This window comes from Pleuronectes platessa, chromosome 11, assembly GCF_947347685.1.
Source record: "Pleuronectes platessa chromosome 11, fPlePla1.1, whole genome shotgun sequence".
Lineage (NCBI taxonomy): Eukaryota > Metazoa > Chordata > Actinopteri > Pleuronectiformes > Pleuronectidae > Pleuronectes > Pleuronectes platessa.
The window spans coordinates 24,395,025-24,407,067 of record NC_070636.1 but is presented as its reverse complement, the minus strand read 5'-3'; the positions used below and the strand labels follow the sequence as shown (position 1 = coordinate 24,407,067).

Genomic DNA, 12,043 nt, shown 5'->3' with positions numbered 1-12,043 from the left:
CAAAGAAAAGGGGGAGGGATTAATAAAACAAACCACCCGTGACACTGCAAACCGCACAAAACGGGTCGTGAAGAACCCCCACAACTAGGAATCGGGTCGCCGCCTCCGGCCTACAGCCCCTGACCACAATAAAAAGATTAAAACAGGTCAAGATTGAAAACAATTTAAACCAACAACAAACAAAGCAACAAAATAAGCCACATACAAACCTATATAAACACAATACAAATGGGGTTAAATGTTACTTTAAAATCGGGCGTCCCCTGTTTCAGGCAAAACCAGAGTTTGAAGCAAAACCAGAACAGCAGATCCGAGGAGCAGGGCTTCTATGAAGGCAAATAAACAAATTTAGTAATAAATATAACAATCGGAATTTGAGGAGTTAATGTTACAATACACAACTCCCTATCAGGCCAAGGCAACGTCTCAGCAACCCGGAGGGTGGAAGTCTCCCCAGCTGTAGCAGAGTCCCGCTGTGGTGTTACATAATGAGCCAGCTGGGGTAATTTAAACATGACACGCAGATAACGTTACTTACCACGCTGACGGGCTACTGCACCCGAAGGTCCCCGCTGGAGCAATCTCTCACCAGCAGTCAGTCGCACTGAGAGGGATATCTCACGACAGACCCCGGCTTTTGCGTAGCCTACCAAGCTTCGCCGCGACTACGGGAGTAGCTCTTCCTCGTTAGCAAAACCCACCAGAGAGAAGCGGAACCGGAGGGAGGGCGAGCCAAACACGGCTGCCTCCTTAAGTAAGGCGCATGACGTCGCCTAACAACAACCGGTAGAGCCCCCCCCCAGCGGCAGGGAGGGTGCACGCATCTGGCTACACGTATTGATCCCATACTATGAATATTCACTTGTTACAGTATACAAGTCAGAAGGATTGGGACAATGCCATGCCTCTGGACTATGACTATTTAGTGGTTTTGTTTCTGTTTGTGGACTCCTTTGATTGTCTTTTCCTGTGTTTAGGGTTGTATTTGTATTCCTATTATCTCCTAGTGTTTAACTTGTTTTTGCTGTAACCCTCTTTGAGTTCATGGATTTTTGGATTTAGTTTTTTCGCTGTAAGAACTTTGCCTTTCATTAAAGGACACCTTTTGTTTCAAAACCTTTTTGCACTGCATTTTGCTTCAACAAAACCTGACAGACGAGAAGAAAATGAAAAATGTTCAAAGTAAGACATACAAAAAACTAAAAATATAATATCCCCTTTTTAATACGTTATATGTTGGAGTTGAATTTGTCGAACTTGCTTCGTAGTACAGGCCCACATTTCTTCTGTGCATCTCTTTTTGACAGACGAAACTTGTTTTTAACAAAAGTGGTATCACCAGAGGTTTAATCTCCAAGCAGGGTGTAGGGCAGTGCATCACAGAAGAACAGAGTAGTCATAAAGCGTTTCAAATGAAGGGTCCAGTTTATTTTGTAAACAAAAGTCTCTCCGGAAGCAAAACATAAAAGTTCATTAAACGGTAAATATATATCCTCCATAAACTTGCTTCTCACGTGGATCCTTCCCAAAGTATTTTCTTCCACGTCTGCTGCCGGCCATTTCGTGTTTGTCTCCACTCCTTTGTGCTCTCCTCTCGCTCCCCAACCTGAGTTCCAGCTTTAATGAGGGCTGAGGCATTGGCACCTCCCCAGTAGTGCCTTCTGGGCAATGCAGTCCTCCCGGCAGCCATCTTGTGGCGTGGTAGCCACTCCCAGGGTGAGATAAGATACATTTATTGATCCCAAACACATGCACAAACACAAGACATGCAGATTAGGGAAATTTGTCTTCTGCTTTTGTCCCATCTGGTGAACATAACAGGACACACAGAGAAGTGGGCAGCCATGCACAGCGCCCGGGGAGCAGTTGTTGGGGGAATAAGGTGCCTTGCTCAGGGGCAGTTAGACAGTGGGGGTAGGGAGAATGCTCTTTGGACTTTGGAACAGATCCAGGTGGTGTCCTTGCAGGTATGTTGTATAGTCACCGTGAGGAGTCGAACCAGCGACCTTCCATTCCGATGTCTGTAACTGTCTGCCCATAGTCCAATTATTCTGCCACTAGTCCACCGCCTCATAATGCCCCTCTATCACAGGCCCTCTTGTGATGACACACAAATTATATTTAACATTCCATTATGTGGCTCCTATCTCTCAGCAGGGAGGGGGCGTATAGCAGCTGAGGGGAGGACTTAGTTACAGAGAGCTTAAATGATTTTGCAACCTGTTGCTAAGCTCAGACTTTGGGAGGCACAGTCAGAGGCAACAATCTAAATCTTGTTCAGCTAAATACCAGTAACATTGTGCTAAAATTAAACATTCGTTTGTAGCACTGTCATGGCTGACCAAGAAGAAGGAGAGAGGTTGGTACAAGACAGAGATATAAACACTGTTGGGGACAGAGAATCTGAGGATCAGCTTCCAATCCAACCTGAAGAAGAGAACAAGTGTCCAGGCTGCCAGACACTGGGCGTCCTGACATTGCCCTGTGGCCACAAACTGTGTCCCTCGTGTATCGAGCTGAGTCAGGGAGAGCTGGGCCCGGCTGGCTGCACAATCTGCTACAGATCACAGCTGATGGACACGGTCCTCCATACTTTGCTGGAAGCCCTGTTTCATGATCTGCCCAGGAGACACGGAGTCGTGCCTGGAGCTACAGAGGAGAGTGTCAAGGGAGCAGAGGATGGATATAACGTGATAGTGAAGGAAGAGCTTTGTGATCGGCATGGAGAAGCGCTCACTTTGTTTTGTCTGCAAGAGGAGAAGCTGCTCTGCCAGCAGTGTCAGACAGAGGGGCATGAAGAGCACCAGTGCTGCTCTATTGAGGAGGCTGTTCACAACTGTAAGGTCAGACACAAGAGCACAGAGACAGCACACGAACTTCACTGACCTGAATAGTTGGGTCGTGTTACAACAACAAGTATTAAAGGGATCCTGCACCTATTTCACACATTAAGATCAGTTTACTAAGAAGTGCTGGTCAGAATGTGAAAACAGTTATATGAAACCTACTGTGGAAGCTTTGTTGAGATGAAATATCAATGATAATTTGTCATAAGCCGTTTTAAGACATGACCTCCGGAGGAACTCCTGAGAATTGGGTCTGGACTTCCACCAGAGCTTTCCTTTCGCACATAAACAACATGAACAACTCACCGGTAGATTCTGTGCTCAGACTCAATCACAACAACAATAAATCCTCCACATGATTCAGGTGAACTTGGTGCAGCCAGCAGAGGCAGGGTAACATATTAATTCTGCTGCAGAGATCACATGTTTTTTGTTTACATCACATTGATAGCATTGGCACTCATCAACAAAAACTCACTTATCATCTTTGTCGGTGTATGGCGCCGCTTTTTCATCCGGAGGTATTTGTTTTGTTTTAGATTTTTTTGTCTTTGTGTCCATCGCCTTTAGAAATGCCATCAACCCCACCATTTGCATGCACTGTATCCTGTGGAGGATATATTCCTGTGGTCTGTGTTTCTGTGGACTTTATTCTAGGGGGCCAGGCAGGGAAAGTCGGCTGAAATACTGGAGGCTCATACTTAGTCATTTGCATTCTCACATACACCTCCTTGGGTGAAACTCTGGAGGTCAATACATGTCTGAAAGCAGTTATATTGATCAGGGGTCATCTCGTCTCAGGTTTCAACACAAATGTATAGCAGGAAGGTTTGGTTTAAAAACTGCAAGAGTGAAAAATGTTTACTTGACAGTGCTGATAAAAGAGCTTCAATATTTTTTCAATGTGCATTGTGAAAAACTCAGTTAGTATTTTGGAGCCTATGGACCTCAGCTTCTGCTCCTTCTATTTTTACCATTTCTCTCTCTGAGTTTTTGTATTGTTAATTTGTCCTTAAGACCTCCTGCAGCTTTATGGAAGTTTAATCCTTTAACATCTGGGAAATGAAAATTGAAAATAAATTTGAGGAGAGGCTTTGTCGAGCCCTTTAATCTATTTTAACACCAATTTTTTGTTTTAAGATGAGCAATTGAGATGAACCCGAACCCTACTCAACATCTATAAAAGTGGTTTATTTGAATGCATTTTATGGTTCAGCTAAAATGTAAGTGTTTTATTTCATTTAATTATAACAGTGGTTTATGTTAAATAAATTGTATCCGTACTCCATGTGTCTGTTCTCGGTTATCCAGGTCATGGTATCTTCAGGAGCTGTACATAGGCAACTGGACTTGCTTGTGTTTCTTGAAGATGTGTCCCCTCTCATCCAAGGGGCTTCTTCAATTATGGAACTGACCAGCTCTGTAGATTAATGTTTGATATTCTGTCTGTAGAGAGAGTTACGATCTGCTATCAGAAGCCTCCAGGTGCAGCTGGACAGTTTAACATCAATCAGACAAACCTGGAAGGATACTGCCACTCATATCGAGGTACTGCATAAAGGATGCATGAAAAATCGTTACAATGAAATTACAGCTGTTTTGACATTAGAAGTGTGATTCATACTGCTAACATACTTTACAAATAAGTCGTTGGAACTAAGCCAAGCTAAAAGAAAGGAAATAATATTTTTTTAGATTATTTAAACTGTATTATACATGTTTGTAAGTGTTAAAGAAGAATATGCCATATTCGTTGAGGGAAATCAAATATTTTTGTTGTACTAATACCTCATAAGGCCCACATTGAGCAAAGCATATGGAGAGTGAAACACATGTACAACAACTTCCTCACTTACAAACAATAAGCAGTAATAAGGATATTATTGAGGGAAAACTCGTGGGCTCTTACACTTACCTTGACCTGTCCAGACCTTCTGACTTTTCAGTTTAGTCAGGATCAAAATAATAGGTGTGAAGGTGGTTAGGTTTGTTTGTAGTGTGATAACATTATTATTATTAACATGGATAATTCGGACCAATAGCGATAGTATTTAGGTCATAGAGAAAGAAAAAGAGCCAGAAATGGCTCACAGGATTGCTTGTAGTCTTTACCTCCAATGATATAATGTTTCAATGATGAAGATGTTCCTTTGACTGGGAGTAATACCACATCATATTACAATGGCAATGAAATTAACGAAATAAACTGGCTCATACATTTTCTCCACTCAAATAGAAATAATACTCTTTTCTATGCACTTTATTCGAAAAAGCTTTGTGAATACAATAGCTGAATTCATAACATGCCAACATCAGATGCACGCCCAAGGTCAAATGTCAACACAATGTAAATCCTAGTTCGGAGTTTCAATTCTATTTTATTTGTATAGTGCAAAATCATAATATACATTATCTCAAGGCACTTTACACACAATACCTTAAAAGTGATTCAACAGTTCACACAATGAGCAGCTATTTGGTGACTGGAGAGAAAAAACTCCCTCATTAACTGGGAGAAACCTCTAAAACCAGACTAGAACCATCTGCCTCGATTGGTTGGAGTGAGAGAAATTAGGTAAGAGAGGAGGGATAGGTGGAAAAGAGGGGAGAGAGGCACTTTCAGGGGTGACAGAGCCCCGGGTTAGGTTAGTGGTTGTAGAACACGGTCATGTAGTAAACAACATTAATAAGTGCTTTGTAATGACAAGTGAGACATTTATTTGAATATGAAGTGTTTCGAAAAATCTTCTAACATGATATCTTATTACCCCATTGTCAGAGTCAATCAGTACAAACAGCCCAGATTTTGAGGGATGAGTTTGAGAAGATGCACCAGTACCTCCATGATGAGGAGGCTACTCTGATGTCACAGCTTAACCAAGAAGAAGAGGAAAAGAGTCACAGGATGAAAGAAAAGATTGACAGGATCAACAATGACATACAAGTGTTGACCAACAGTATGAGAGAGACAGAAGACTCCATGGGCTTGGACAACATCCTCTTTCTTAAGGTAATTTATACAGGAAGTAGTCTGGTTGTCTATTCTCACAGATATTATTTGCATTTAAACACTCACACACTATATTATCAAACACTGTATACCATGTACCATTAAACCACCAGTAGTAGCACCCTGGTATAAGGTAGTTTTGACCCGTGCCATTTCTGTTCTTGGCTGACAAGAGTGGAACCTGACCATCCACCTTATGTACGAGGTGCTGTTCACTCGCATTCTTCGATGGTAACTACAGTTATCAGTGGTTATCTAGTATTTCTGTCAGCGCCAACTAATCTGACCATTATCCCCTGACCTCTCTCATCAACAAGGTGTTCCAATCCACAGAGCTAGGGCTCTCTGGAGTTATTTTAGTTTAATGTCAAGCATGTGATGAAATGACAAAAAACTCTGAAACCTGATATTTTTTGTCCCAACAGAATTATAAGAAGAGCTCTGAAAGGTAAGCCCCTCCTGCTAATAAAAAGGCAGTTTTCTCAAATAATTAAGCTAGATTAAATTACTTTTATTGAACATAAACATATATATCACATTTAAAAAATGTAAACTGTCAGTTTCATATTTATTGATTTTTATTTAACATTCAACCTTTAACCAGCCTGTGTTACACAGTGTTGAGGCCCACACAAACAACGCACTTGTCCCCAAGCCCCACCATCTATTTAATTTATTTCTAAAGACATTAAACCCATTTGGTTCATTTTTATGGATCATTGTTAGTGAACATGTGCATCAGATAAAAACTCCATAATATTGATTAATGAGACCATCGCAAACTTTGATGAAGGTGGCAGCTTCTGGATGCAGGTACACTGAGAGGACAGGTTGTGTGGAGGGTCTCTCTGCCTGCTAAGAACAGTTCAACTTAAAAAAAAAAAATTATAGTCCACCGGCCCACTGACCTCAGACCTGGTAACAAGTATCTTGGGTGATCCGATCATAAGAGCCTCTCTCTCTCACTTTCTGTCCTACTTAGAACTTAGAACTGTCCACTTATCAGATCTAAGTAATTGTGTGAGCACATTTAAGATACATATGATCAGTCAGACTCCATTTGGAGGTGATGTTAGATGCAGTTGGTCACATTCTCTTAGCAGTGTCAACTTGTCCTGGGCCACAGAACATCTTCTGACCTGCAGTTTCATAAGGACCTCATTATTTTTACACTTCTTAATGTTTCTGATAGATTTTTTTTCAAATGGGTTAAATCTCATTTAAAAGGAGAGCTGTGCAAACTTAATAAAATTATTAACATGATATCAATAATGCCTTTTTTAAATGTTGCATTTCTCATCAATACTGGGATATCGAAACACCTGTTAACTAGTAGAAAAATGTCTACACTGTGGCATCCTTCTCCGCCACTTACTTAACAAAAGCCATGCAGACCTGCAACTGTTACACACACACACACACAATGCACACCATGCAGATGTTGTAGTATGGTAGCTCATCTGCACTGTTTGTCCCAGGGCTCGGTGCAGTGTAGAGGAGCCAGAGGAAGAATCAGAAGCTCTGCTTGATGTGGCAAAGCACCAGGGCTGTGTGCAGCACCGTGTCTGGGACAAGATGCTTAAGATCATCCAGTACTGTGAGCACTGCTTTACTCTGTGTACATACAGAAGAGTAAAGTCATTGGATAGTTATTTTTTGTCTTTACATATATGTGTAGACAGCAATGCACTGGATTTGTTGTTGCTTCATTAACAAGTGAACCATTGGGAAATTCAACCAAAATATCTCTGGGATGAATGCCAATTATTGTCCTCCAAAATCTCGACAGAATGGCGCTCATCTGAGGAAAACCCACTGTTTGTCTTTATCTCTGCTCTCCTCTTTTTGGTGTCTGCCTTGACTAGCTAATGTTTGTAGAGCCTTCTTGGTTGGCTGGCTAATGCTAATAATATTGCATGTTTCTCTGAACCTTGTGTTGCTTCGCAACAACAGTGTATCAGTGCATTTCACCTGTTCCACTGATGCAGCCAGTGTTACTATCAATGTTTTTAATGAGGGGATTACCCTCCTGTAAGATAATGTCAAGTTCCAAACAAAGGTTTGATGCAATGACATTAACCGTATCATGTAAGGTGCATATAACACTGTTATAACAGTTGTCATAATGTGACTGTCGTGGAAGAAAATCTGCTGCTTCCAAGAGAGTTTTCATTTGCAAACTGGGCAGTGGCATCCTGATGTGCTGAAGAATGTTATCTTATAAATATGCAATTCTCTGCAATTACACTGCCAATGGTTTGTGTTGCTTTTTATTATCCTTAACATGATCAGCAGTAGAACTACATGTATCTCATGTTTTCCTATGGAGGGAGTGATGATGCTGAATCTGCTGATAGTGCTTCTTGTTGCACACCACTTAGATCTATCTCCATTCTGTAATGCCCCCTAGTATATGGACGACAACACATTAGAAGGACAGCTTACCGAAACCCTGAACACCACAACCCCTGTTGTGTAAATACTACAAGCGGTGAATCAAAGTGTAATGTGTATTATTGGCACTTGTGTTTCCTTCAGCCTCATTCTTGAATGTTGGGCCGGGCTCTTTTCTGACAAGGGGAATATTTGCCAATGCTTTTATTTAGTGTTGGAGCTTTAATGCATTTTTCAAAAGCTATGGTTGCTCGGATAATTATTCGGTGTTGGTTTTCTTACTTGTATAGTTGCATTAACCTATGCTGAACTTGGCGGTGGTCCAGGGCGGATTGTGGCCGCCACGTATGCATCGTGTTATTTAAAAAAAAAAGATTTAAACATCATAATTTCAGATAGTTGCACATATGCAACAGAGGGCTTTAATTTCAAACATTTGGTTCTTGCATGCCAAGTCAACACCCAAGAAGTAGTAAGACCAGAAATACAGAGCATGAGTGGCCAGTGCGTGAGCAGTGTGAGGTACGGCTGGAAACAGTTTACATCGGTTACCATGGCTACAATTAATGAGACAGTGCCAGGCTAAAAAATATGGATAAAAATCAAAGAGATAATAAAGAAAAGGGTGGGGCTTAAAATGTGAGCAAGAGAAGGCTTGAATCCCTTGAGTGATGCAATGAAATGTCGTGAATTAACAGCAGTTACAGTAGTATACATAAAGTCCAGCAGCACCATTTGAGTGGAGATATGAATCTGCAGCCAAAGCCTGCTATGCTCACCTTTGATGATGGTGAGGGACCTATGTGGTGGTAAGAGAGCTGAGCCGGTTGGTATTTCCACAGGAAAGTACAGGGCAAGCAGTAAATACTGTATGGAACACAGTCAGCACAACATCCGGTTGCTCCCTTTTAACATAGTCCTAGTATGTGTTGCTCATGTATGCAAAAAAAACAAAAAACTAATTACATAAGAGAAATACAAAGTGGGGTTTCTTTCACGCTAAGTTAGGTCCCACTTTTATAAAACATGTGTAGTGTATTTGTAACGATGCATCCAGATAGGTAATTTGAACCAAGTGTTTATTGTATCATTCAACCTTTGGAATAAGTAATAATTAAGTAATATTAAAAAATGCATGGAACAGATGATAAACTGCTGCAAACATAACAGCCAAGCGACATCAGTGATATTGTGATTACCTGCCTATTATCCTGAGTTAAGATTGAGGCAACGCGACACTGCTTCGTTCCCCAACACAAATTGTTGAGGGCTGGGCCAGGCCAAAGTACAGGTCTGTTTTTTAGTACCAGTCCGTCCATGCTTTGCACTGGTCTCTACACCCAATCTGGCATCCCATCAATTATCTATACTGATGATTCTTTAAGGGTCATAGGGGGATTTGAGTCAATACATTTGTTCAAGACGAATACCATTTACCACAACCATGTTTTTTGGACTCTGTGCTAAATGTTGGAGGCTGGGGTGGTGGAAGCAAGTTTTCGGCAGCAGAGCATGAGTTAAAGTGTAGCTGGGTAGGGATCAGTGAGGAGGAGGTCATATTTAAATGACAAGCACCGGTAATCAGTCGCTGACAGCTTATGACAGCTGATCACATGACTCCATGTCCTGCATGAACTAACGCGATGCTTCATATATCATACAGCTGATTGTGTGTAGAGAGCACTAACTGTCACACAATTGCTGAATGGGTTGTGATTTTATACATGTCAATTGGTGTTTTGCTGCACAATGCATATAGTTACAATCTAAAAATAGTGAGTGTTTCTGTACATTGAGTCTATGCAGAGTGTTGACTTTTAGTGTAGATATGTGCCTTTTTCTTTGTGTTTCACTGAAACATTCTGTTCCTCAGTTCCAGTGACCATGGACCCTAACACAGGCTCGGTGTGTTTAAGTGTGTCTCCTGACCTTTCCAGTGTGTTTGTGTGTGAGGAGCAGCCTCTTCCAGACAATCCAGAGAGGTTTGTGGGCCCAAAGAGCATCCTGGGTTCGGAAGTCTTCAGCTCAGGGAGGCACAACTGGGAGGTGGAGGTGGGAGATAACAGTCACTGGGCTCTGGGCTTGGCCAGAGACACAGTCCAAAGAAAAGTCTGGTCCAACTCTGATCTAAACCCCAGTCCTACCTTCGACTCAGACACAGACCCAGGTCGCGGCCTTTGGACAGTGTCCCTCTCCTCTGGGGAGTACTGGGCCTCCCCTGGCCCCAGCACCCCACTCAAGCTGAGAAGAAGGCCACGCAGAATCAGAGTTCAGCTTGACTGGGAGAGAGGGTCTCTCACTTTCTCTGATGCCAACGACAACACCCTGATCTATCGTTTTAAAAAGCAGTGGAATGGAAATCTGAAACCCTACTTTTCCAGTACATGTACTAACAATCCACTGAAAATCACAGCAGGGAGGATGAATGTTACCATAGAATAGTGTCAAAAACCCTTTTCAGAAATGTTCTGTGGAGGATCTCCAGAGTAATCAATCAATCAATCAAATTGTATTTGTATAGCCCATATTCACAAATTACAATTCGTCTCATAGGGCTTTAACATGGTGTGACATCCTCTGTCCTTAACCCTCAGCAAGAGTAAGGAAAAACTACAAAAAAACCTTTTGACAGGGTAAAAATACTTAGAAACCTCAGAGAGAGCCACATGTGAGGGATCCCTCTCCCAGGACGGACAGAAGTGCAATAGATGCCACGTATTGGAAAACATCATCAAGATTAAAGTTTTTAGCAGCACTGATGAGGGTAAACATTTTGAAGGATAACTTCAATACTATATGTCAAGCAGTCCTGCTGCAATCATAGTCTATGGTCAGCAGCCAGCAAGATCATGATCCATCATCCAGATCGGATCCACTATAGTCCACAGTCATTGTCCACTGCCGCTTATTAGGATCCATCATCAGCCGCCGACCTCGGCCCTGGTCCACCAACATTATCTGATGCCAACGCGACACAGGATCCGCCATTACCACCACGATCAGCCCGTACGATATAGAATCCGCCATACTGGATCCACCAGCGCAAACTCTGATTCGCCATCCACAAATCGTAATCCATGGTGCGGCCACAGAGGCCCTGGATCTGCGGGCGATAAAGCAAAGGGATTCCGGGAAGGGGGATAGGGATGGAGAAGAGTAAGGAGAAGCTGGAAAGAGAAGCTCCGTGTGTCATGTGTCATAAATTCCCTTTGCGTCTTAGCGTCATCAGGGTTTTTTGCCTTGTAATCAATGATACAATGATTCAGGCCGAACTTTAGGGTACACTGCGGCTCAAGGTAAATCTGAAATGAGTCCGGACTTTCTCAGCAGTTTGCCTTCTTAACAATTGCTGCATAAAGACCAAAACATTAGTTACGTATTGTAACTAGATTCTGTGAGTATAGGCGCAGCCCTTTGAAACTATCGCTAGTGGATTTATCCCTCGAGCACATGCGCAGCACTGAACACTTTAGTCCACGCCCACCCACTGTGGGCCCCACCCCGGTCTCACCTAGCATAAATTGGAGTGAGACCGGGGTGGGGCCCACAGTGGGTGGGCATTGACTAAAGTGTTCAGTGCTGCACATGCGCGCCAGGGATAAACCCACTAGCGATAGCCTTAAAGGGTGAAGCCTATACGATATAGAACCAGGTGTATCCTAATAACAATTTTGTATAATGTATCACAGCCTACTATATATAATACCTCTGTCCTATAAAGTTCCATTGATGTCCAAGAACTTTTAAACATGACAGTGAGACCCACTGTTGCAGTTGTTGACATGTTCCTTCA

The 12,043-nt window shown here is 42.3% G+C and overlaps 1 protein-coding gene across 1 annotated transcript; it reads left to right on the top strand.

The window, feature by feature from the left end:
• Positions 1–2,249: 2,249 nt before the first annotated feature.
• LOC128450966 (E3 ubiquitin-protein ligase TRIM35) lies at positions 2,250–11,689 on the top strand. The gene is made up of 6 exons (XM_053434728.1): positions 2,250–2,843; positions 4,299–4,394; positions 5,626–5,856; positions 6,282–6,304; positions 7,335–7,453; positions 10,124–11,689. Exons 1-6 carry the CDS (start codon positions 2,334–2,336, stop codon positions 10,690–10,692), a joined length of 1,548 nt encoding a protein of 515 aa, XP_053290703.1. The 5' UTR covers positions 2,250–2,333; the 3' UTR covers positions 10,693–11,689.
• Positions 11,690–12,043: the final 354 nt, after the last annotated feature.